The sequence below is a fragment of the Lissotriton helveticus genome, chromosome 2_1 (genome assembly GCF_964261635.1).
Source record: "Lissotriton helveticus chromosome 2_1, aLisHel1.1, whole genome shotgun sequence".
Taxonomy (NCBI): domain Eukaryota; kingdom Metazoa; phylum Chordata; class Amphibia; order Caudata; family Salamandridae; genus Lissotriton; species Lissotriton helveticus.
Window position 1 is genome coordinate 1,919,877,024 of NC_136059.1, and position 26,936 is coordinate 1,919,903,959.

Sequence of the window (26,936 nt, forward strand, 5' to 3'; positions counted from 1 at the left end):
GTCTGGCTACTTCATCGATTTTGACACATTTCTCTGATCCAAGTGAACTTGAGTCACAGACAGCTCCTGTTTCCCATAAACAAAATATACAACATCTCTACCTTTTGCTGAAAAATACTTATTTTTGTTCTCCCTGGCTACAGCTCTGGATTGCAATTGGTCTACTTTTCCTAGTCCTATGGATAGGTGTAGTGACTGTCTGTTTTCAGTTCCTGAATTGACACTATCTCCCAGAACGCTCCACATTACCACATGTGAACCTGGTCCTGAAACCACATACATTGTCTCATCGTGAACAAAGGACTTGCCTTTTGTGAACAATACAGAAGTCTTGTTCCAGGCGGAATAGTTTGGGCTAGAGTTTCAAATGAATGTATTTGGTCCCACAGAAATGTTAAAAATACCACATTTGTATAAATTGTCTTTGAATGATAGAGTTACCTCCAGTAATTTCGCTGATGATTGGGATTTTGAAACTGTAAATTCTATGCTGGCTGATTTGGAAAAATCTGATATATTCTCTAATAATGAATTGTATGATGATACATCTGATTTTGACACCATGTATTGTTACCAACACTATGGACACAATTTCTACCACAAAGAAAGTATCCCACATAATGTTTTCACTTATCATTGGGAATATTGATCGAAGCCACCCAAAGGTGGTTCACAAACGTTTGCTCAGAAATTTGCATATTTTTCTGGGTTTAACACTTCAGACCCGACATCTTATTATTGTAAGATTGCGCCTACACCTGCAAAGAAACATATGCTCACCAACACGAAACAGATATACACTGTTTCCTTTATTTCCCAGTTGGATTTACGAGTCTTTGACTTTTGGAAGTACACCGTAGACACAAAATCTGTCTGTAGGACTAAATATCGGCAATTATTTGGGAACTGAGGCATTATTTGTGCATGTCTGATTCCACAGCAGATTATGTTTCTGAACAACACAGCGCAGCAGTCTTCTTTTCTTGGATGAGCCGATTAAAGGCTTGAACATACCTTGGATCCCCTCACTTACACACTTTGAGGGGTGGCGTACTTATACACAACATAGTGAGGATACACTAGATTACATTATACATGATGGTTCATACAATTCTTTCGACTCCAATTGGAAGGGATGTTGGTTTGGGCTATCGACAAAAATGGGTGTCAGGCAGAATTCAGGGGTACCACCAAAGTGTTTAGTATCCATAATCCTGACCAGCACTATGTACAATGAGAACACTCGGGTGGTGACATCTTACAGTGTTGGGAATTTATGAGTAGAGTAGATAAAAACCTCAACACTGTTCCAAGTGAAACAACACTTGTCCTTACTATCAAATGCCATGGATCATAGGGATTTTTTGTTAAGTCCCCAGAAACCACAAGTGTTCTTGTAAATCTCCTTAGCCCTGAAGAAGTCGCTGGGTAATCCCATGTAACAGCAACAAAACACGTGTTGGCTAAGAATGAACAAAAGTGAAGTGCAGATTGGACTTCGCTTACAGAAGAAACTTGAATAAATAACCTTGAAAAGCACAAGAAAATCGAATTGTGATCTATAAATTTACCATTTATGTTTGTAACTATCATACCTGTGCAGAGGTTTTGCATGTACCCCAATATAGGCCTAGGTAGTTCCACAGCCTTTTACCTACATTTGTCCTACCTTGCTCTACATAAAGGCTCTGGTGGTGAACTTTTTGCTCATGAAATGTTGTGTGCTTTTCTTTGAAAATTAGCCGCATTTATTATGCATGAGGATTCTTAGTATCACTCAGTTTTGTTAAAGTATGTAAACTTTGGAAATAAACAGTTGAAATTACTTTATAGTTCCTTGACTTACTCAGCGAGGTATCCCTAGATACCACACTGTTACATTTCATAAGAGAAAGGAAAGAAATTAATGCGTGTTGTAATCCAATTACCATTTTGCAGGGTTACTCACGAGACACTCTAAGTCCTGTAAGAACAAACATTAGGTGTTCTCATACTCAAGCTACATGGAGAGCGACGTTTGGAACGAGACCATCAGACTCACAAGCTCAAGATTTGGGGACAAAATAGGATCCCTCAGATGCATGGACTGCCTTTATTGATGTCGCGCAAAATACTGAATACCTTTGTGGGTTGGAAATATCATCACAAAAGAAAGGTCTTTATCAAAAAGGACATAGCCTTGAAAAAGTCGCGGGATGATTTCCCATTGTAAGCCACGAAACACATGTTGGCTGTCTGAAGCAAGACCAAAAGAATAAAGAAAGAAAATAAGAATCAAAATAAATTGTGTATAATTTGTGCTTACATCGTGCACTTAATGAATTGTTGATGCACCTATGACGTGTACTGAGGATTTCTAAGAACAAAAATTATGTTACGGTCCGTGAGCTGAACTTGGTCAGATGAACACTCAGTTCGCACCACCAGCGGCTGGATGCAGAGTTCAGGGACCACAGTTAGCCAATGGGCTAAGTAAGGTTGTTGGTTTGGGAACTGCAGACGAGGAACACAAAAAACTCCTGGTGTCGAGGTCGGCACTAAAGGGCCCAATAACCAGTACAAGAACCACACCGCCAGCTGCACAGAGAAGGTCAGGTATAGGATTCGGTTGTTGGAGATCACCGGGTTTGTCAGTGGAGACCTTCAGTCTTGGTCCAAGTGACAGATTCAGTTGGGGAATCCTGAAAGGTGGTCAGCGATAAGTTAGGCAAATGGGATTTTTGGGAGTTGTAGTCTTGTGACCACAAGCGCTCACAGCTGAAGTTTGTTGGATGGTCTCAGTTGGGCTTCTTGGACCGCTTCAGTCAGAAAGACAGTCCGGGTGTCTCCTTTGGTCGCAGTTGGAGGGGAGCTACCAGATAATAGCTGCAGACTCGGGTTAGAAGCTGGTGGGGGTTTAGGATTCACTGTAATCCAGGCTAGGATTGCAAGGAGGACCTCCTTAGGGTGTTGGGCCACTCGGGTTCGAGTTCAGGGGGCCGGGTGCTGAGTGGTGGGAGACGCACGGAGTCGGCTAGAGTCAGAGTCTGTTGATCTTGAGCAAGTCCGGTGCTCACGGGAGACCAAGTCTTTGAATTGCAAAGGCAGGGCAGGTCTTCCAGGTTCTTGAGGGCTGTTGGCTGTTGGCTGCAGGGCACACCAAGGTTTTGCTAGAGGAGTCCGAGTCCGAGGTCAGGACAGGCCAGTAGGGCTGGGGCCGAATCAGATGGTGTCATCCTCTTTGCCTCTTAGCTGTTCGGTCCTGCTTCTTCTTGTTTCTTCTTGTTGGCTCTGGTCTCTAGAGGCAAGGTTCAGGGTTGCCCCTAAATACTAAATTTAGCGGTGTTACACGTAGATACAGGTTAGGACCAATGGGTCCTTCCTTGGGATGGGTACACCCCTTATTATGCTACCCTCCAGTGGGAGGGGGGCATTAGCCTCACTCTAGTTGGTTGGGTCCCCAGATCTGCAAGATGGCAGGGACTCAGAGTTTTGCTTTGCCTCGCCTCCCTCACCTGAGGGGTGGGATTGGCAAAGATGGGCACACCTCTCCTCCTACCTTGGTTTTCCCACCGATTCTCCTGTCAAAAGTGGGGGTCACAACTGGCAGTGCCAATTGCTGGGAGCAGCAAATTGCTGGGGTCAAAGAGGCAGCATGCCTTTGAAGGTTCCCCTTCGAGGACCCCGCCCATCCTGGGGGAGGTGGCTTGATACCTCGTCCCAGGATGTGCTTTGTTTCAGGACCCCGAGATTGGTAGGCTCTCAACCCAGGGGTCCGGAAACTGCATGGTGGTGGAAGGTGGTGAGCAGTCACACAGCCAGGACACTAGTGTTAGGTCGTTTTTTCAAGGGGCATCTCTGAGATGTCATCTGAGTGTATTTTTCATTAAATCCCACACTGGTATAGGTGTGGGTTTAATGTGCTGAGAACTTTGATACAAACTTCCATATCATATGCTCTTTATGGCACTACTGCACTTACAATGCCTAAGAATTGATTTAGACACTGTAGGGGTACAGGGCTCATGCACTTGTACCTTCACCACTGGTATAGTGCACTCACTTAGAGAGGTGGTACCTATGCGAGGACAGTGGACTGAAGGCATGGAACACTGGGATGTGTGTCATGTTGACTGTTCACTTTGTTCTGCAACAAAACACGCAGCCTGCAATGTCAGAGTGTATTTGTGTAAAGGTACAGGGTGTCTAAGGGTAGCACAAAAGTGTGTAGCCCTGAGAGGTCTTCACTGGTCACAGTGCCCTTGGTACCTATGGTATAATTTACAAGGGGCTTACATGTGGCCAAATAGTTGCCAATTGAGTTTGACAACAGTACAGTTTAGGGAGAGAACATAGGCCATAGGTACCTGGTTAGCAGGAACCCCGGGCACACTCAGTCAAAGAGCATCAACATTAGGAAAAAATTGGGGGGAAACCATGCATAAAGTAGCACTTTCCTACACAACCCCGCCCCAAACAAAAGAGGATGAGACTAACCTTTCCCTAGAGAGTCTTCAATGTCTAACTGGAAGAACCTGGAAATCCATCAGCATTGACATGGGCAGTCCCAGGTTTATGTTCTACTGTAAAGTCCATTCCCTGTAGGGAGATGGACCACCTCAAAGTTTAGGATTTTCACCTTTCATTTGCATTAGCCATTTGATCAGTCTATGGTCAGTTTGATCCTTGAAGTGAATACCAAAGAAGTATGGTCTCAACTTCTTAAGGGACCAAACGACAGCAACAGCCTCCCTCACAATGGCACTACAATGCTGCTCCCTGGGGAGTAAAGTAACCTCCTGCTTATAAAAGCAACATGCTGATTTTGGGCTTCATGATTGGTCTGGACCGCTCCTATCAGTAGCTCAGAGGCATCAGTCTGCACAATGAACTGCTTGGTATAGTCTGGAGCTTTGAGAATTGGTGCTGAGTACACTGCCTCATTCAGGGTGTCAAAAACCTTTTGACAGCTAACTGTCCATTTAACCTTTTTGGGCATCTTCATCGAGGTGAGTTCTTCGAGGGATGTTACAATGGATTATTACCCATTCACAAGCCTCCTATGACACCCACTCCAGCCAAGGAATGCCGTGACTTGGATTGTAAGTTGTTGGAGCCTCCAAGTCCAGGATTGCCTGGATCTTGGTCATTAAAGGTTTCACTTGGCCTCCACCAAGAAGGTGCCCCAAGTATACAACGTTTGCCTACCCTATCTGGCATTTGTATGCCTTGATAATTAGGTGTTCAGTTTTCAGGGCTTTAATAACCTTTAAAGCCTACCCTATCTGGCATTTGGATGCCTTGATAGTTAGGTCTCTAGTTTTAAGGGCTTTAAAAACCTTTCCCAGGTGGATCAGATGGTCCTGTCAGTTGGCGCTAAGGACAGCAATATCATTAAGATATGCTGCACTAAACCTTCCAATCCTGCAAGGATGTGGTTCACCAATCATTGGAAGGTGGCAGGGGCATTCTTTAAATCAAAGAACATAACAGTAAACTGATAATGTCCATCAGGTGTGGAGAATACTGTTTTTTTTTGGCTCCTGGGACCATTCCAATCTGCCAGTACCCTGCAGTTAAGTCAAAGGTACTGAGAAATTTGACTGCACCCAATTTGTTTGTCAACTCAGCAGCTCTTAGTATGGGGCAAGCATCTTACTTGGTGACAGAATTGAGTCCTTTTTAATCCACACAGAACCTCATTTCTCTCTTTCTACCCTAAGGATGAGGTTTGGGGACTAAAACCACTGGGCTGGCCCAGGGGCTCTCAGAGGATTCAATAACCACTATCTCCAGCATCTTGCTGATCCCAGATTTGATACTCTCCTTAACTTGTTCAGACTGCCGATAAAGTTTATTGTTGACAGGTACACTGTGTCCAGTGTCCATATCATGGGTAGGCCTGGGCATAGTTTGCAAAGTTTTGCTATGCGGAACTCTGCGAAGTTACAAAAAATCTCTGCGAAGTTCAATGAGTGGCGGAGTCAGTGCAAACTGCAGTTTGCGCTGGAATTTCTGCCGCTCGGGTAAAAATTGTAGCCGAGCGGCAGCTCGCGCTCGTAAAAATACAGCTCAAGATCGGGAGCAGGGAAAAACCGCTGCTGCATATCGCAAAGAGGAGTTTCTGTACTCCATGAGCTCCGCGGAGTGCAGAAAACTCTGCAACTTCCGTATACGGGGCAAAGTTTACCACCCAGGCCTAATCATGGGTACACCAGTTTGTCTGACTAGGGGTCGAGGAGAAGAGCTTAGCATACTGCTGTAAGACTTGCTTACAGTCAGCTTGCTGTTGGGCAAGGAGGATGTCTGAATAGACCACCCCATCCACTAACCCATCTTTGGGGCTGTAAGAGAGAAGGTCTGGGAGATGTTCACTCGCTGTCTCCTGATGGTCATCAATAACCTTCAGCATGGTCATGTCTGCTCTGTCATGGAAAAGCTTTAGGCAGTTCACATTGATCACCCATTTGGGGGTCCTGCTTGTGCCCAAGTTTACCAAGTAGGCGACCTTACTTTTCTTTTCTAAGGTGGGGTAAGAGCCACTCCTTTGTCCTGGATGGCCCTTGGTGCCACTGGCTCCAAAACCCATACCTTTAGTCCTGGTTGGAATTCCACCAGTGCAGGTTTTTGGTCATACCAGTGCTTCTGGAGCTGATGGCTGGCCTCATGATTTTTGGAAGTTTCTCCCATGTACTCTGCCATGCTGGAACTTAGGCCGAGTACATAGTCCACAATATCCTGTTTGGGATTCCTGGAGAGGCTTCTCCCAACCCTCTTTAACAAAACAGAATGGTCCCATAACAGGATGGCCAAACAGAAGTTCAAAGGGGGAAAACCCTATATCCTTCTAAGGCACCTCCCTGTAGGCAAAATCAAGCATGACAAGAGGACATCTCATCTATTTTTGAGTTTTTCAGGTAGCTCCATGATCATGCCCTTCGATGTCTTGGTAAACTTTCAAAAAGACCAATGGTTTGTGGATGATAGGGTGTAGTAAACTTGTGCTGCACTCAGCACTCCTTCTACATGTGTTTGAGGTATGCAGACATGAAGTTTGACACTCATTCTGACACCACCTTCTAATGAAACCCTACTCTGGTGAAGATACAGACAAGGACCTTGGCTACAGCAGAAGCTGTAGTAGCTCTAAGGGGAATTGCTTCAGGATACCTGGTGGCATGATCCAAAAACACCAGTATTAATGTGTTTCCTGAGGCTGTGGGAGGTTCAAGTGGGCCCTCTATGTCCAAACCTACCCTCTCAATGGGAACCCCAACCGTTTGTAGTGGAATTAAGGGGGCCTTTGGGTGAACAAAGCAAACACAAGGAAATGATTACTGGAGCGCTGAAACTTTCAGACACTCACCCCCAGTCACAGACCTGGGTTGAATCCATCGTCGTTCTTTAGCTCACTTCACCACCCCAGTTCAGACACAGCTATATGTAAATCAGTCTTAACTCTGTGCCTCATGGGAACAGTCCAGCCTGAACTGCCAAGCATATCTAGGATGCCCTCTGAGTTCATTTTTCATTAAATCCCACAGATAACAACCTTTCGACTTTTCAGAAAAGATGTTAGGGTGCTGTGGAGTTCGAAATGACAAACTCCCATACCATATACTCTTTATAGCATTATTGCTCTTACAATGTCTAAGAATTTACTTAGATATTGTAGGGGTACAGTGCTCATGCCCCTGTACCCACATCACTGGTATAGTGCATCCAGCTAGAGGGGTGGCTTGCCTATGCCAGGGCAGTGGATTGTAGGCATGGTACACTGGGATGTGTGTCATGTCAACACATCACTTTGTTCTGCACCAAAACATGCAGCCTGCAATGGCAGTGTGTGTGTGTGTAAAGGTACAGGGACTCTAAGGGTGGCACAATGCGTGCTGCAGCCCTTAGAAGCCTTCCCTGGTCACAGTGCTCTTGGTAATTATGGTATAATTTACAAGGGTCTTACATGTGGCCAGAGAGTTGCCAATTGGGATTTACAACAGTACAGTTTAGGGAAAGAAAATAGGTCCTGGGTACCTGGTGGTTTATATGAGATAATGGTTCATACATGGCCGCTTGGTCCTGGTAGAGAAACTTTTTCAGAAGACATATATATAGGACGGAGTGCAAATGTACTTTGTAAGGCATTTCATTTATTTCACCAAATGTACTATGGTATTACAAGTAGATTATAGATCTGGTGCTCACAATATAGTGAAAAAGAACATTATGTGGTAAGAGAAAAGAATTTTAAAACCATACATCACATTGACAAGAGCGTAATCTCCTTACAAAATTATTTCAATACATTAAGGAGTTTCGTTGTAGAAGGGTCAACGGCATTTCAATCCCAACAATTTGAGATCTTCATTAGGACAGAATTGTGAGCATTTGATATTCAATGACCCTCCAGTAGCATTTGAAAACTTAGGTCGACAGATCAGAACTGCATCGTGGGCTGATGAGGCAAAATGTGAAGGCATGGCCTAGCAGAAAATATTAAGAAGATTTGCTGGAGGTTTAATTAGATAATGGCTGGTAGACAATTCACCTTTCTCCTATGACCAGGAGACCTAAATATGGAGGAGGTAATTTAAACCCCAGGTAGGCCGGGAGTGATTTGAGCACTGTGTAAATAGGCCATGATATTTATTTGTGTACTGCATAAGTCGCTTAAAGAAGAGGACGGGCAGGAGCTCGGTCTTTCTCAGGGAAAAAACTGAGTTGATTACCGATTAATTCGCTTTTCTAAAAATTATTTCTCTACCGGGACCGAGTGGCCCTGTATGAACCATTGCCTATTATAAACTATCTGAATCCCCAGGTTTGATAATAGGGGTCCCCTTGTGATGTAATACTGGGTACCTGCTGAGCAAGAATCCAGGGCACACTTAGTCATCAACAGTAGGCAAAAAGTGGGGGGCAAACATGCAAAAAGGGACACTTTCTCACACCAGGCCATCCTGAGATCTCTGACTAATGAGGTTTCTCAGAGTGGGGGGCAACAACCCCAGGTGTAAGGCAACCCTCTTCCACTCTCCTTCCCACCAGTCCAGAGGTTGTAGCCTGGTACTGTCCACACAGTCCAGGGTCTGTTCCCTGAGGTGAGCAAGGATGAGTCGTTCCTTCCCCTGCCGCTCCATATGGGACTCTGAACCCTCTGTTCGGGAGTGATACACCTAGATATCTGAGCTTTCAGGGAACCTTGGGAAGCTGCCTCTTCAAATTCCTATATCACCGATGGCAACTCATTCCTAAGAATATAGTCAATGATGTTTGATTTTAATTATGTCAGCTTCCAGTAATTCCAACCCACATGACCAGCTAACATGAAACAGAGGCATTCCTAAAATCCCACTTTTGTTGGGGCAATGCCAAAATTTAAGCATACATATTTAATGTAACTATAATTGTAATCCCTAATTTGTGCCTATTTTGTGTCAAAAAGTACAAAGAAATTTTAATTTCTGCACAAACAAGTCTCCCACTGACATTCCATATGAATTACCTTAACTCATGTTTTAAAGACTTATGTTCGACAGTCCATTAATTCCCTCCTTAGATGTAGGATATAAATTTTAAAATGAACAGAAATGTATCAGGTATAGTTAGTAGCATTAACTATAGCATGCACCTTGATTATGGCCTCACATATGACATCACCCATGACATGTTCTATAACATAACTTATGACATCGCTGATGACATCTCAATTGACATCATTGATGACTTCACTGGTGACATTATTCAATGAGTGTGCTAACTTGTTTTATAGTTTACATAGTGGAGAGAAGTTGTCAAATTACGTTTCTCCCTATTTTTTGTACAACCTGTGTCTAGATAATCAGTATAAGTGTTTACAAAATGTATGCACTCCTAATGCACCATAGGTGTCTAGAGGTATTGATCTTTGTATTGAAGAGTAACTCTGCGTACAGATGACAATTGACTTGTGTTCATGATGTTCCACATGGGTTTTTGGTACTGCAGAAAATGGTTCTAGTCCGGCAAAGAAAGTGTGCCAACAGTTTTGGGCATGGGTTGAACAGACACATTTTTTGAAAATACGCCACGGCTGCTTAACTGATGTGTTTACCGACATTAAAACAGAAAGCCGGCTAGAAAGTTATCTTGATTTTATAAAAATGCTGGCAGATAGAAAATTGTGCACTCAGTTTAGATACGGTTGCCTTCCAATCAATGTTTTTACTAATGCTTGGTTGACAAATACATAACAGCATATGGGCTGTTCTTCTTGTCCATGTCCAAATGAAACACTAGGCCATGTTTTCTTTGCCTGTGCTGCCTACCTAGACCAAGAAGGAACTGGCTAATTCCGATATGTAGACAATTTGGGACACATAGTCATAAAGATGCCCTACGCATTTTAAAGTCAGGTACGAGACCACTTTTTGCTTGTGCAACAGCAAAATTCTTGGGTCAATTCTGGGCAAAAGGAAGGAGGGCCTTATCTACTCGCCCGTCTGGTGCAAATACAGTTTACTGAGATCTATATGACCAGACCAATTGGATGTGTACCCTGCAGTAGCACTTTGGATTGTAAATAATTGGATTTTAAACTACTATTTTAAATCTTTTATCTCTCTATCGCTAATTTGGAGCATTGGTTTTAAAATGGAAAGGGGTTGTGTAACTGGGTTGTATATTTGTAAAACGGACATAAAAACAAAAATGATATAGGTACTAGCATTTTAGCTTTGTTTTATTAGGACAAAGCACTCAAATAATGAAATTCATCTAGCTTTGTACCTTTTATGTTTCTGTACTCTTGTGTCAAGTTTTTTGCAGATATAAACTTGGATAGGGAGCTTTTAATAGTACCTTTTATCTTGATTATTGTCATATAAGGTAAATGTGCTTGCTTCTTTTATGGTACTGTGAAACCGAAATAAAGACTTTGATGATGATGAATGATTACAGAGAATCTTGTCAGTATGATAATTTATACTTAACATAGATGACTGTGTGTTAAGGAGCTAGGATATACAGATGTGCTAATTTTGCTAGCATACATGAGCTATCTGTAAAGTTTTCTCTACAGTGTGAACGGTGCAGGTAGTGTGTTCTTTAGCACCTTCCCATTGTGGTCCTTTTTTAGCAAATAGTGTTTTTTTTTCAACAGTTGCATTGAATGTACACTGTTTTTAGTAGATTTTGTTTACTACTCCGTGGTGCATTTCTCATGAAAGTTTCACTGTCTGCAAACAGTGTGATACAGTGAAAAGCCATTCCACAGAGAAAAAAAACTGTTTACAGTACCAATTTTTTAGGTCATATCAATTTCATTTCTCGAACTAGGTTTGGTGAGGGGCAAGGGTTTAATACAGATAGAATCCGTCCATAGTAGGGCATTTGTTTTTGAACTGGCATTTAGCTATTTTGGCTTTCTGTCAACAATTGTATAAATATTGAACACTGCAGTCAATAAGTGTTTCCCGTATATCTGTGATTGATTGTTACTTTGATCTATGATACCTGTAAAGTGTTTGCTATAGGCTCAATGATGCATATAATGATTCTTTTCAAAATCTTGGTTGTGTATGTGTTGGGGTAGTAATGAGTGATTTTCCTCTGAGCTATTTTGTAATAACTGCCAGGCCTCTAATGTTATACTAATGTATAGAGAAAAATTTGTGAAAGTGAAGTTTAAAGAAATAGAGTCCCACCCTAGGAAATAAAACGCAACAAGGAGAGACACATACAATTCCATCATTTCAAACAGCAGAATCATTGCTATGCAATTACAGTAGAAGACACTGGTAATTTAGAAGCTCTGCCCAGCCCTGGGATAACACATACCTGATTCATTTGAGGTTTGATTTTCCAGCTATAAACACCAATGCCTAACAACCACATATGATGTAAACATGCACACACCTAGTACTCGCAAGCGTGGAAAAGAAACAGAGACTACACAAGTGCCAAGTAATAGCAGCTATGCACACGTGCTCTAATCAGCATGTCAGCTATACACTAACAGGACATTAAAAGACAGAATACCACACCCACTCACTAGAACGAAACAGTCTACAATGGGTGTTTAAAGCTGTGATGAGGTCAGAGGAGGGGGTGATTTATGGATGGGGTAAGCACTGGGAGGTGTGAGGGAGCACACAAAGATGGGACAGAGGAGATAGGGGACATGAAAAGCAGCAGCAAAGGGAAAAGCAGTGACGGAGGGGTGATCTCTGAATGGGGCATCATGGCGGGTGGGATGAGACGGTACTGGTAAAAGCATTAGCACTGTGTAGAGGGCTGAAAAAGAAAAACAAAAGTAGGCCCTAAAATGGTGATACAAATGGGAGAAGTGGAGGTTTACAAGTACTTGGTCAATGCCCTGGGCGAAGGTTAAACACAGGGAGAGCAAGAGGCTGGGTTGGTCAACTACCCTGACCTTATGGGAAGGACACGGTGTCTCCCAAATTGGGAAGTGGGGCCCTCACACACCTGGCTGGGTGACATGCTTCATCACAGGGCATGCTCCTGGTCAGGCCTGTGATGCAATGCACAGCCATGGGACTGTCCATTAAAGAAATAGTCTGTTGACATTCCTCCTACCTTCCCTGGGCATAGGGTGCCCTTTAAAATTCTTCCCTTTCTTCTTTCCTCCTGACACTTTTGTCAGATGAATCCTAATAAAATGGAAGACAATCAAGGACTGGGCTTTGCAGATGAGATGTTGCTGAGATTCTAGGACTCCCTCACTACTGGGAACCGACAGTGGCACCATATCAGTCACCCAATCTGGCGATTGGCAGTCTCTGTTCACCGTGAAAAAAGAATGGGTCAAGATCACTCTGCTTGGAGCGATCATGATTGAATACTTGAGGGCAAACATTGCACTGAATGGCCTATAGTAAGCAATTTCCCTAGGAAGATTCTTGGAAGATGCTACTTTCAAAAAGAATGGCCCCTGGTTGCATGGAAATGCACCAGGGACTGGCTCATTTTGATAGTTAGCACAGCCAAATGCTTGGCCGATGCTTTACTATCAAAATTCAGATTGCAGAGAGAGCCCTGAAATTGGGCATCTTAATAACTGCCTTCAAAAACAAAATGGCTGAGACTAATAATGACATTTCTGAACATAAGGAATACCTAATGAAGCAAAAATAACTAAATGACAAAAGGGCATAAGAAAATTTGAGAAGGAGATGGTGTACCCTCACCTTAAAAATGACTACACACTGATGGGAGTAGACGTCTCAGAAGACGAAAGCCAAACATCCCATAGGTGAAATTCCTCCAATAGCAATTCCAGTAACAACAGCTGGGACAGCAATGGCACCAGACATGGCCCACGACCACCCTTTTTTGGCTACGAGGTTCACCATTTCAGAGTTCTGTGTATTAGCAGTACCCTAGGTTCCCACAGGGACTTCAACAGTTCTTCCCTCACTCTTCGACACCTCCTTTTTTAGACAGAGGCTGGGGAGAGGAAGAGGGCACAGAAGAGAAAACAAACAAGTACAGTGGCAAGATCCACCACAACAATCGGAACACACCATCAGCCAGGCAGGGAAGAGAAACTGATTGTTAACCTGTCAAACAGGGCCTTGACTGAAACTGAGACTCAGATCCTTAAGAAAGATCTCAGGTTTGGTCCCACTCCAAAACAGGACAAGTTCCAGGACACCTGTGAACTACATATCTTTTTCAGAAAGATACACCTCAAAACTTTCTACCAGGATAAACCTGAACCAACGCAAGGAGACACCGGATTACACAACCCTTCCAAGTACACAACCTATGCTGGTCAAGTCCTGAAGGAAATCTTGACGTTCAGACGGGCAGTTCTTAATGAAGTGGCCAGCGGTAACAGTAACTCCGCCTTTTACAACCTTTCTGCTGCAGAAGCAGTAGCAATCAATGCTCTAGCTAATGACCCCTCAATCACCAGCCAGAAAGCAGATGAGGGTGGTGCCACTGTGTTAATGTCAACAACAGACTATGACAATGAATGCTACCAACAGTTGGCTAACCTCCACTACTACACCCCTATCAATAGTGACTCAATGGGTGTACTCACTGCTAGGATTACATCTATGGTTTTGACAGCAGAGAGAGAGTGGTGGAATAATAAAAAGGAGGCAGACTACTTGATTAAGAAGGAACCTAAAACAACCTACTTCTATGTTCTCCCGAAAACTTATAAAGGACTAATTCCACCACCCGAACGTCCAATAGTCTCCGGGATCGACTCACTTTTTGAAGCCCTCTCACGCTTCTGAGACCATTTCCTGCCACCTGTCGTCCAGAAGACATCTTCTTTCTTAAAAAACACCAGGGATGTCTTGCGCCTGATCGCAAAATTTGACACAGTCCCGGAAATAGATCTGCTACAAACACCATATCCAAAACTTGCATCCCCTTTCTTTATTTAATTATCACACTTAAGGGGGGGCAGCTAAGCATGGGTGTTTAGAAAAAAACCATGGACTGCAATAGTCTCCTGTTGTACAGTAGTCACCACCCAAGAGCATTATGAGACAACATACCATCTGGGTAGTTCGTAAGGCTACGAGGCAACTGTAGTACTGTCCAAGCTGACCAACTGGCAAACAATTTGAGGCTACGTGATTACCCCACACATAACAACAAAATAGCCAAAAAGCGGGCTCGTAATAACAATAGGGAGGCACTAATTGAACAGAACATAAATTATACTGAAGATACCTGAACATGTCCCACCACCTTCACCCCCAACTCCAACAAAATCAAAAAGATCATTTAGAAGTATTGGGGCATCCAACAAACAGGCAAACTCACATTACCACCACTGAGGTTCATGTTTAAACACACCAAGAACCTCAAAGACATCCTTGTACATACCAGACCGCCACTTACCACCCAGGTAGACCAACGCCCGCTATGGGATCTCCCCCCACTGGCGGACTATTTTCCTTGTGGGTCATGCACGGTAACTACCTTAATGGAACCTATAAAGGAGGTCCAGTTATCCCCCATGGTTAGATGGGTACAAAAGAGGCACACAAACTATAATATGAGCATTTGTCTTTACACACTGAAATACCCCTCCAATTTACACTACATAGGCATAACTACTAGTCTGGCAAAAACAAGATTCATGGAACACCATGGCAATATCTGCTGCCATAAGCTCCGCACCAAACTCTACTTACATTTAGAAGAAAAAGGCCACACTTCAAAAAGCTTCAGATGGACATTAATAGAGGCACACCCACACCTGAGCAAGTAAGCCCTTTTTAAAAAAGAACAGCGCTGAATCTTCCGCCTGTCCTGAGACACCAATGGGCTGAACAAAGCTATCCCATGGATTGAAGTGAATAGATAGCACATTTTCAATATTTACCATGGGAGTGAAGACGAGGCCAATAATACATCTAGGGGGTCGGTGTGTAAACTACTAATCTCCAATAGCTGTGCCCTTTGTATCACTCTGATATGACATTAGACATTAGACCTCTTAACTTTCATAACCCGACTTGTGGGTTATTTTCAGATGTTTCGCCCTTGTTGAGTACCACTCTGCAGACTTTTTTCATAAATTGCCACTACCAGCGGTCATCCCTGACCCTTCCAAATGGGTCCCCATTTGGAGTTCCCCATTTGCTGACCACCTACACCTATTCTGAATCACACTGTTTTACTAGCAACCCATCCCCATGTTCCCCATGTGTGTATAGTGGGGTTTTGTCAACTGGGCAACATTTAACAGCCTATTTTTATGTATCTTGGGCAATGTCACCATCATTGTGCCCTTATCTCCTTTTCAATTTCCTTTAATATGAGGTATTCTGAACATATATTTCACCATATTAAACTGGGTTTCCTTTACTATTTCCCACTTCCTATGATATGCTTAAATCTGCTCTATGCTGTAGATTCCTGTACATCTATCGATACACTTTCTATTTGCCTCAAACTGACTGCAACCCCTTTTTTCCGATGGCCCTCTATCGATGTTCCCCTCACTCAACATGGCGCCTGCTGACAATGAGCATAGCCATGGTGCTCTGATGTTCGTAGTGCCCTGCCCCTCGTGACCAGATGTCTTCCGTTCCCCCTTGGGACCCGCACACATCTCATGCCTATCGAAGGTATTTATTGCGGTCTACCATTCTTTCAATCTGGCGGAGTGCGGGTAGGTTCCAGGCGAGACAGCCTCTGCTGAACAGTGGGAACTTTCTTGCCATTATTCAATCCGGATGCCGCTTAGTGCCTTCGTGGCCTACATCCATACCGGGCAGTCCCTACTTACATGGACTGGCTCCCGATAATCTCTACCTTCCTTCTAATTGACGTTTCTCCTACTTTTCTCTTACTGTACTACTGCTACCAGGACGTTAATAGAATTACCATACCCTGCACCTGTGTTTTAAACAAGCCAGGTTATAGCCCTAATGGGGTGAGTATTTTTGCTATATACATATCACAGTGGTTGTTTTACCACCACTCTCAGCTATGTCTTTGATTGTACCTCATGTGTGCCACCATGCCTCCTTTCCTTCTTCACTAAGTACCACTTACAAGTTCCACTAACCTATCTGAGCTTGAAGTTAAGAAGAGGCTATTTTTAATTGCAAATTTGACGATTATCATTTATTCTGCTGTAATCATGTGTTTCTCCATTTTCTTTTGGTTGGCCTACTAATAAGGTACGAACACAAAACCACTGGGTATGGGCTCCCACAGGGATTGCTTGCCACACTTGTGTAAAGAACAAAACAGTTGCAAATGCCTATAATTTTTCAAATTAAACATTCATTGAATAAACATACGATCAAAACAATATGTTTAGTGAAATAAATTCTGTTTGTTTTAATCTTTTTGTATTTTCATTTGAACACTTCTATTTGAAAATAATTTTTCATATATTCTACAAATATTAAAAACCTGGAGTGCACAACAAATATCATATACAGTGATAACAGGCTAATTAAATATTTACAGTGTAATACAACTTGCTCACCATTCAATCTACATCCATGCAACACTCAATCCACTACAAACCAAACAGACTGACAACAAAACATAAATGATTCGAAAACTTGCTGGATTGAATCTCCAGCAACAAAAGCCAAATGTTTTTTACAATCTGTACAAATGTTTCCTCATTAATGAATCAATTGTAAGTTTTTTTGGGCTGTTAAAGGGGTCTACGCGTTTCGAACTACCATTCTTGCGTAGTTCTCTTCAGGACCAATCTTGCGCTCGGCAACACAAGCTGGAAGGGTAGTAATCCCAATTTGGGGATTCCCAGTGCGCTCGCGGACTTGCCTGGCTCGCCTGTCTGGTTCAGGCGGGTCAGGCGCGTTGTAGGCTGAAACAATTCTATCGCCTTTATCACTGTATATGATATTTGTTGTGCACTCCAGGTTTTTAATATTTGTAGAATATATGAAAAATTATTTTCAAATAGAAGTGTTCAAATGAAAATACAAAAAGATTAAAACAGACAGAATTTATTTCACTAAACATATTGTTTTGATCGTATGTTTATTCAATGAATGTTTAATTTGAAAAATTATAGGCATTTGCAACTGTTTTGTTCTTTACTAATAAGGTACCTCATTGCTAGGTTGCTTCATTCACAGGTGATAGATACTTATATTGAACCAACCACAGTGTAGATAGTATACATATATTGGTCCTGAAGAATTGTCACGTGATCCCCGAGACACACTAGGCAAGAAAGAGGTCGACCACCACTTCATAGTCACTACTGGACATTACGTCAGCAGTGGCTCATCTTTCTTGTTTTTAATTGGGATCAGTGGGCATGCTGATTAAATTGGATTTGGTGCACCACTGAGCCCGATTTTAGCCTTCACCACATAATCTCTTCACACTTGTCACTCACATCTAGACCAAAAGGATCCATACCCACACTGCACCTGATGGCCTAGAATGAAAAGATCTCCAACAAAGAGCCTTTCAGGCATTGCAGCGCTGGCCTGACAAGGAGCATGCCCTATGATGAAGAATGACACACAGCTTGGTGTGTGAGGGCCCCACTTCCCAAATTGGGGGACACACTGTCCCTACCATAAGGTCAGGGTAATGGACCAACCCAGCTTCTTCCTCTTCTTTTCTTTTCTCTTCCAGGAACTGCATACTATTTCTGCTTGCGTGATCCCTCGGGGCTTGTATGCTGGACCTTTAAGCGCCCCTTGTCCCTCCCTTTTTTTGATACACTAACAGGCTTGACCATGCATGCCAGGGACAAATGGTGACAAGTAATATGAGACAGATCATAGAGCAAGCAAATGGAAAGCCTGTGGGTGGGCTGGAGCCCACATATTAAACACAACATGTCTCTTTGTGACATCACATGAGTGTTTGACAACAAAAATGCTGTCTCAACCTGGAAAGAGAATTGGCTGACAGAGAGATCAGTTGGTAATGTCCATAAGCTGGGTAAACAATTGGATATTGGATCATACAGTCCTATTGAGTGGTAAATTAGTGACTATAGAATAAAGAAATAAAAGTTCCCTGATGTCAATAGTGCAAGGGAGTCAATCGAAAGGAAACGTAATACAGAAATGCCCCAGAAGTGGGACAAACACCTGAAAAGGGAGGGAAACTATTAAACCAGGAGGAGCTAATGGGAAAAAATATCAATCAATCAATTAATCAATCCAATCATGAACAAAGGGCAGACCTAAATCACACAATATGTAGTACAGTAGGCAAAGCATCAGTGAAAGCTAAATGAACATGAAGTAAAATCACAAAAACTGTGTTCCTGCTAGTATTACTGGTCATCTCCAGTTGCAGATCCTGCTGCTAAGTGTAGTTACTCTCCCACAGGCAGTATTGAAAATGCGTTAATACTCACATATAAAAATGATTACACTCTAGCCAAGAAGTGCTAAAACTCTCCCTCAAAAATATCACGTCTGGCAAGAATTGCTAGAAATATCCAAATAACAGTTTCACTTCCCTGACAAGGTGATAGTACTTTTGCATTAACAGTTGTGCTTCCTGCAAGAAGTGCTAGTACTCTCCCATTAAAAGTATTAGATCCCTGCCAATAAGAGATAGTGCTCTTACATTAAAATGAATATATCTATACCAAGAAGCACTAGTTCTTTCCCATTAGAAATATTGCAACCCTACCAGGAATCGACAATAAATACTTAACAAAGCATAAAAAAAGCTTTTTAACCCCTTCTATGCTGATGACGGCCCCCATCCATCATGCCCCGCCTTGGGCGTGTGCTGATGACGGCTGGGGTCCGACATTAACCCGCCCACTCATTAAAAGCGCGGCACAGGCGCAGAATCGTGGCCGCGCCCAAGGGGTTAAAAAAAGAATTGCCGTGCATGCCTTATCAGAATACTGATGCTCACATGTCTAGCTATTAAACCCTTCTAGTTCCACTTCTAGCAGTGCTTAATTTGAACTGGTGGTTTTCGGTGCTTGACAACAGCACCAAATTGCCAACATCTATCATTTATGACAGTCTGTCAAATGGTGGCACTGTTTCTCTAATTTAGAGATGAGCACATCAGCAGTTATTTATTAATAGGGTGACCAGAAGTCCTGGTTTTCCACGGACAGTCCCGGTTTTCGGAGCAGTGTCCCGGTGTTCTGACACTTTGCTCCAAATTACTGAAATGTCCTGTTTTTTGTGCAGTGCCCGGGTTAAACCGAGAAATGTCCTGGTTTTTAAATGGTGTCTCGCACAGAGACACTATTTTAAAAAGTAGGACATTTCTTTACCTACTTCGCACAGGTGCTGAGATGGGTCTCTATCGAGCTCTTCATTATTGCCTTAGGATGAAAAAAAAAAATCTTACCACTGCAGCAATACCACCCTTCCCTGCCTTCAAAGAGACCCTATAAAGTTGATGCTTATGTATCTTATGTAGCTAACAACAAATGACAAAGCTAATAGTCCTGGCTTGTTGTAGGTGTAATGATACATGTTGTATTATTATCTGAATACAATGACAGAAGCAGCAAATGTTTCAGGCTGGACACTATTCTAAGCATAGATTATTTCACTTATGTGTTATAAGCCATGCCCTTATTACTTCGGCCACACCGCTTTGAGAGACCTTCCCCAGTTTTTTCAACCCGCTTAAACCCTGGATACTTCTGTCATGTCACCAGGTCTTTGCAGAGTGCTGTGTGAGACTTCAGTGCGCTTTCCTGTTTGGGAGCGCTGAAAGATCACAGGGTGCATGAGTGGTTGGAGAGAGTATGGGGGGAATCATCGGGTGTTGTGCGCAAGTGGTGATGAGGTCAATTTACTGAAGCCTCCAAGCCTACTCGGGTAGTATTTCTACTACATCTGAAGGCCCTATGTGACGTAGAAGGGGTGAGATGTATGTGGGACATGGTTGGGTGAGATACACAGGGTCAGAGGTGAGCTCTGCTTACTGTGACCTACAACACTTCAGTGCTCAAGTACCCTTCTCTGCACTACTCAGACCACCTACCTAGGAGGAAGCTAGGCATTGGAAAGTTCTACCAGATGAACAGAAATGCTGGCTTGTAATTGGACAGTGTCTGCTCCCTGAAGGAAGGCACCCCTCAAAATGCACTCGGGAAATGTTTTTGAGCGCAATTATGTCATGGTTTTTATCAAAGCAAAGAATGGATGAATACACAGTGTCTAGGGGTATTTGCAAAGCTGCTCAACAGGAGACACTTGTTTGACAGAAGCCTGCACAGAGTGGATATCACCAGTACCATACTGCATCTATATTAGAGTTAGCCCTGTACCTGAGAAATGCCTTAGTCCCCGTCCCCCCATCCCTCATCTCAGAGGCAGAGAAAGGCCTATAGTCACAGCCCATCCCATGCCTCAGAGGCACAGAAAGGCCTTCACCTCAGCCCTCCCCTCATCTCTGAGGAACAGACAGGCCTTCTTTCATCCCTCTCCTCATCTCAGAGACACAGACAGGTCTACCTCTACCGCCCTTCCCGCATAATAGTGCGTTTTGTATCCCTTTCTCTTCCTTCTTCCCTGCTCAACTTCTGGACTGGGGAAAGATTTTTTGCCATTTTTGCAAGTTACTTGTTTGGAGGCCATTCTTGGCATTGTTAGAGCAAAAACCCAACATCCTGTAATGCACACGCTGTTAGCTTACAAATCCATTGCTGTCTGTGTAACACATCTGATTTGTCGTCTGTTATTCTTCATCTGTGTTTGTGGAGGCAGCTGTCATTATAGTCCCTTTTCTATGTCTATGACAACTAACACATAGTCCTACTTTTATGTAAAGTAACTGTAATGTAACTGGGTACTTATAAGGTGAATGGCTACTTCACAGAGTGTCCTGGCACTGAAAAGACAGTAAGCACACCATGCAGTTAGGCCCAGATGTGATGTTGGAATAGCCAGGTTTTTAATTTCCTCCTAAAGGTGAGGAGATCCTGCACCTGTCTAAGAGAGAATGGCAAGCTATTTCATAGCAGAGATGCCACCTCTTGAAAGGATCGGCCACCCATAAGGGAGCGGGAAAACTTTGGGATGGTCTTCAGGAGCTGTACTGAGTACCTCAGAGCCCGTTGTGGGACATAGTGCTGAATCATTTTCCTGATGTAAGGGGCCCCTGTATTATGAAGGACCTTAAAGACCAAGACCAGAGCTTTAAGGACCGGTAGCCAGTGCATGGATATCAAGTGGGAGGCATTTGCGTCCTGGGGCCAACCACGAGAATAGCTCTGGCTGCCGCCTTCTGGACCATCTGCAGGCAACCTAGTTGATAGTCAGAGAGGCCCAGGTACAGGGCATTGACATAGTTCGGCCTTGATACAATCAAGGCCTGGACTACAGTCTCTGTGTGAGACCGAGAGCAGGGAAAGGAAATTCTTTAAAACTTTCAATAGCCCAAAGCAGGTACCGGCCACAGTTTGAATCTGAGCCTTCATGGACAGGTCAGCGTCCAGCTAGACACCAAGATTATTTATGGTGCTTAATGATGTTGCAGGGGGGACATATCTTGTGGCCGCCATTGCCGCCATGCTTTGCAAGGATTAGAGCCGAAGAAAATAATCTCCGTTTTTTTTCAGATTACACTTCAATTGGTTTAGTCTAAGCCAGTAAAACTCCTCAGTTAGGCAGGTATTTATCTCATTGCCTCCAAAGTTGGTACCCTTATCACAGGTGAACAACAATTGTGTGTCATTGGCGTAAGATACTATTTTTGAGTCGTATTCCTCAGCTAGGAGCGTAAGGGGGGCCACGTACACGTTAAAAAGTGTTGGGCTCAGAATCCAGCCCTGTGGAGCCCCTACTTCCATACTTCCATAGGCAGGATGGGAGCCGAAAAGGGAGGGGATCAAATTGTTTGCTAACGGCTACTTAAAATGGAGGCGAACCATCTGAGTATTGTGCCACCAAAGCCACACTCCTAGAGTCTTCGCAGGAGTCGGTCATGGGGCCCAGTATGGAAGGCCGCTGAAAGATCCCGCAATACCATTACCGCGTTACCACCTTTGTCTAGTATTGCATTAATCAGACCTTCCAGCATTTCGCGATTTCGCGATTCACGAAAAAATCGCGAAATCAGCTGGCAAGCGCGACGGGCGCGATATTTACCTAACTGCCCACGAAAATAACTCTCCCGGTAGGCATGAAAAAATGATGCAATTTCATTGGTTGCGAGCCCATACGTCATCCCGTCAAACGGCGCTATTAGATGCATGCTTCCTCGATTATTTACAAAAGTTATGAAAGAGGACCGACGCGAGGAAAGTATCGCTTCTCTTCAGCTTGCAGGGACTGGAAAGAATAAAACATTACGATTCCAGCTCGGGGACGGGAGGGGCGCGCAGAGAAGGGAAAGGACTGTCTTTTCCTTCTTGCGCACAGAATACACTGCGTCTGCTTTGCCGCTTCAACTGCCCTCCCCCTTTCTTTCTTCCTCCCTTTTCTTCCCTCTCTGTGTGTAGCAGCTTCTCTCCTACTGAAATCCCTGCCTTCAGAAACGGTTCTCCACCTCTCTTTTCTTCGTTCCTTGATTTGTGCCCTTGTGAAATGGATCTAAAAAAGAAAAACATGTAATTGACATCTTTTTGTGATATTTTACAATTCCAGAGTAGTGCTTGAAATAGTTAAATAGAAGTGCAGGTACTCTGTAACAGAGTACCTGCTTGTTTCTGAGAAGTGCAGGTACTCTCTATCTCTCTCTCAATATAAAAAAGTGCTGTGAACTACGTACTGGACAGTACCGGCCCAATGAAAGCAATGTTCCAAAGTGAAGCAGTGGGAAAGAAAGGTTCAAAACATGAAAAAAAACTAAATAAAGCCAAACAGAGTGATAGCAAAGTGGACAGATTGATTTTATTCATACCTAAACACATTTGCGCCACTCTACAGAGTTTGCCAGTGAAGCTCTTCTTTTGTTTACTTGTCTTTCTTTGAATAGCGTTGTTTTCCCCCTGGCGGGGAACTAGTGCACAAGTGCTGGAGGCACTGCAACACATGGATTGGAAAACAAAATGTGTACTGCGTCTCGGTGTTCAGGGAATTGGTCTTTTTATTATACTTCTTACATTCTGTAAGGATATAAGCAATGGACATTAAAATGGGTCCATTCTGTGCCTTTTCAGGCAAAAGCACTCTCTGATTTCTGAATAGAGAGTGTAAAAGCGTTAAAGTAACCATGTTTTTCCTGCTTACATTTCACATGCTTTACTTAATTTTGTATTCCCTATGAGTATTTGCTTTTTCCAGGATAATGTAACTTTTTTTGTAGGCAGGATATTGCTCTTGTCTAGTGTGTCATTTAAATTGAGCCGCATCCAGGTGTTTATAGCGGGCACAATTGGGTTATAGTTGAGGCAGTGCGAGTTTCTTTCAGTGGGGGAGAGGATGTGACACCATGGTCAGAGCTACTGAATTTGGAACTGGGGAACCTGGTTCTGAAGGATGATTATTGCGAGATGTCTGCCCTGTCAGCACTACCCATAAAAGGGAGTCAGTGCACGCAACACAAGAAGAGGCTGTACCTTTGCACCCAGGGAGAGATGGGGGTCTGTGTGACTGCACCCAGGGAGCAAATGGGAGCTGTGTGACTGCACACATGGAGCAAAGGGGAGCTGTGCGACTGCACCCAGGGTGCGGTGAAAGTGGTGCCCCGGCAGGGGTGCACTCATGGGCGCTAGAAAATCCCAGGGAGAAATACGCCCCCTCCCACAAGGTTAGTAGGTTAGTAGATAGGAGCTGTGCTTCTGTAGAGCTGCAGAAGCTTTAACCATGCCTATTTCAAAGAGGAATACTATGCTAAAACAGGTTCTATTGATTTAGGGCTGAAAAGGAATTATTTCGAGTAAAATAAAGTGCCCCAATAATGCCGCTAAATTTACATTTTTGTGCCGCTAAATTTACATTTTTGTGCCACAAAATTTGCACTTTTATGCCGCTATATCCTGGGGGTATGATTAATAGTTTTGGTGCTGAAGTTTGCTCTGAAACCCGACTAACTGGGGGGAAGTAGATGGTTGTCCTCCACATATTCCGTAGTGACTGTATTTACATATTTCTCCAAAACCTTGGAGAAGAAAGGCAGCAAGGATATTGGCCTGTAATTACCGGCTACCAATGGATCTGCAGACAGTTACTGCAAACGTTAGTCCTACATCTATGTCTATGAACTGTCCCACTTTTTTGTTTTGAGAATCTGGTCACCCTATTATTAATTCAATATACATTTAAATGACTGCTGCCCATGACATCCTTATAATAATGGGCCCCTGAAATAGTCTGAATTGTCAAACCTGTAGGAGTGTGGTGGTCATTAGTAGTTGTGTTGATAGGCATGGGCAATGGGTGGTGCAAGCTGCAGCGGTCTCCTGACGAGAGCCCTGACAATTATTATATTTTACAAGTAAGTACTGATAATAGGCTACAAAAAAAAGCTCCGTCACTGACCCCAGTACTTTACAAATTACTTGGAGTTTTTTTATAAACAGTGACCCTGTTCAAAGAATTATCGTGCTGCATATACCTTAACTGCTGTAGCAAAATGAAGCAAACGTAATAAAAATACGGGTGCGCCATTGAATCTGAGCAGGGGTTCTTGTTGTAACATCAGTCGTGTGGCGGGAACAAGTTGCAAAATGATAACTCTGATATTGAACTGCTCTTGGAAACGTGGCCAACTACACTTGGGAAGAAGGGAGTGGCAGGTTCAATGAACTGCTGAGTTTCCCTTATGTTTGGATTTTCAAAAAGGGGCCCTTCATTGGTTTGGAGAACTTCTTGTTCTGGCACAGTGACAGGACAAATCAAAAGGGAGAACCGCGGGACAGACAACCCGCTACTTACCGCCCAGCCAATTGGATGAGATATTCTGCAGCAGGGTCACGGGCACGCAGAAGAAGGCGATGAGTAGGTCGCTGAGCGCCAGCGAGCAGATGAAGATGTTGGTGACGGTACGCATGGCCTTGCTGCGGGTCACCACGTACAGCACCAAGGTGTTGCCAAAGAGCGCGAGCGCGAAGATGAGCGCGCAGAGCAGCACGAAGGCGAGCTTGGTCCGCGGAGGCAGCTCCGGGATATAGACCAGCGGCTCCAGCTGGAAGCGCTCGATGAACTCCCTCCGCGTCACGTTGTTGTCCCGCAGAAGGCGGGCGAACTGTTCCGGCGTAATGTTCAGAGACTGCATCAGGGACCGAGTGTAGAGGGCGACGTTTGCTCCGCGTTGATCTTCAGCGCCCTGCAGGCAAAGAAGCGTGCCCACGGAGATTGGAGTGCAGCATCCCCATACAAGATGCAAGACAGTACGTTAAAACCCACGCTGGTTCTCCTGGTCCTGTAGTGGTGTAAAAATCGCCAAAGAAACGTTTCTCGGACAAGAGACCGTGCCACTCACTGGAGTCCTCTCGCCCCTGATCCTCGGCACTTGGAAAATTGCACTTTGATCTGAAATTAGCTATAGTTTCTTCACTGCGCTTTGAGTTAAGACAGAGCTCCCTTGCAACTACGTAAACAAGTTAGCCATGCAGTTTCGCTTACTCTTCATCATGCCAGCTATGCTCCACGTGCACTGAAATCACTGTGGTTAATAAAGAATAAAGGAGAAGATAAACAATCCCAAACAGAAGGAACTGGTGAAGGACGCGAGCGAGAAGTGGCGTTAGTGTTCAGCTGAGCCCACTGCAAGCCTGGGCTCGATGGAGCGTGGGTTTAAAATGCAGATCCAGAGGCGTCGAGGCGCTGCCAGCCAGTCTGCGCTCGCTGCTCCCTTGCTCTCTCCGCCCATCTCAAGGAGAGGGGAGGTTGTACAGGTGCTCATGACCGTTAAGGGACTGCCGCTCGGATGCACGTGTGAAGTGCAGTCTGAGTGAGTGCGGAGGCGCGCTCGTCCGCTTGAAGCACAGAAGTGGCACATCATATGTGTTATTCGAGGCACTTTTTTCACAGTTGCTGAGGTCGTACACACTGACTGGCACGCGCCCATTATCTTCTCCTGCTGAGGTCTGACACACTGACTGGCACGCGCCCATCATCTTCTCCTGCTGAGCTCTGACACACTGGCAGGCACTCACCCATCATCTTCTCCTTCTGAGGTCTGACACACTGGCAGGCACTCACCCATCATCTTCTGCTGAGGTGTGACACTCGGGCTGGCAATCGCCTCTCATTTTCTCCTACTGAGGTCTGATTCACTTGCCAAAGGAGAAACACAGACGCCGGCAACCCCAGGGCGCAGGAGGGCGGGCACTTCTTCTTGGACCCCTTCAACTCCCCAGGGGTCCCCATTTATGCCAGGTGCCACGCTTTACATCCCGAAGGGGGTCCCCATCATCATTTTGTGTTACGCCACTATCCCGGACAGGCACGTGCCCTCAGCTTCTTTTGCAGAGGTCTGACGCACTGGCAGGAACGCGCCCCTCATATTCTCCTGCTGAGGTCTGACACTCTGGGGGCACGCGCTCCTCATCTTCTCCTGCTGGAGATTTACGCACTGGCATGCACGCGCCCCTCATC

At 44.1% G+C, this 26,936-nt stretch overlaps 1 protein-coding gene across 1 annotated transcript in view; it reads right to left on the reverse strand.

Moving 5' to 3' along the window:
- Positions 1-25,611, reverse strand: part of QRFPR (pyroglutamylated RFamide peptide receptor) — a 506,738-nt gene extending 481,127 nt beyond the window's left edge. The window contains exon 1 of the mRNA XM_078677651.1: positions 25,272-25,611. Coding sequence (XP_078533777.1) covers positions 25,272-25,611 — 340 coding nt within the window. The remainder of the gene's footprint in view (positions 1-25,271) is intronic.
- Between the last annotated feature and the right edge of the window lie 1,325 nt (positions 25,612-26,936).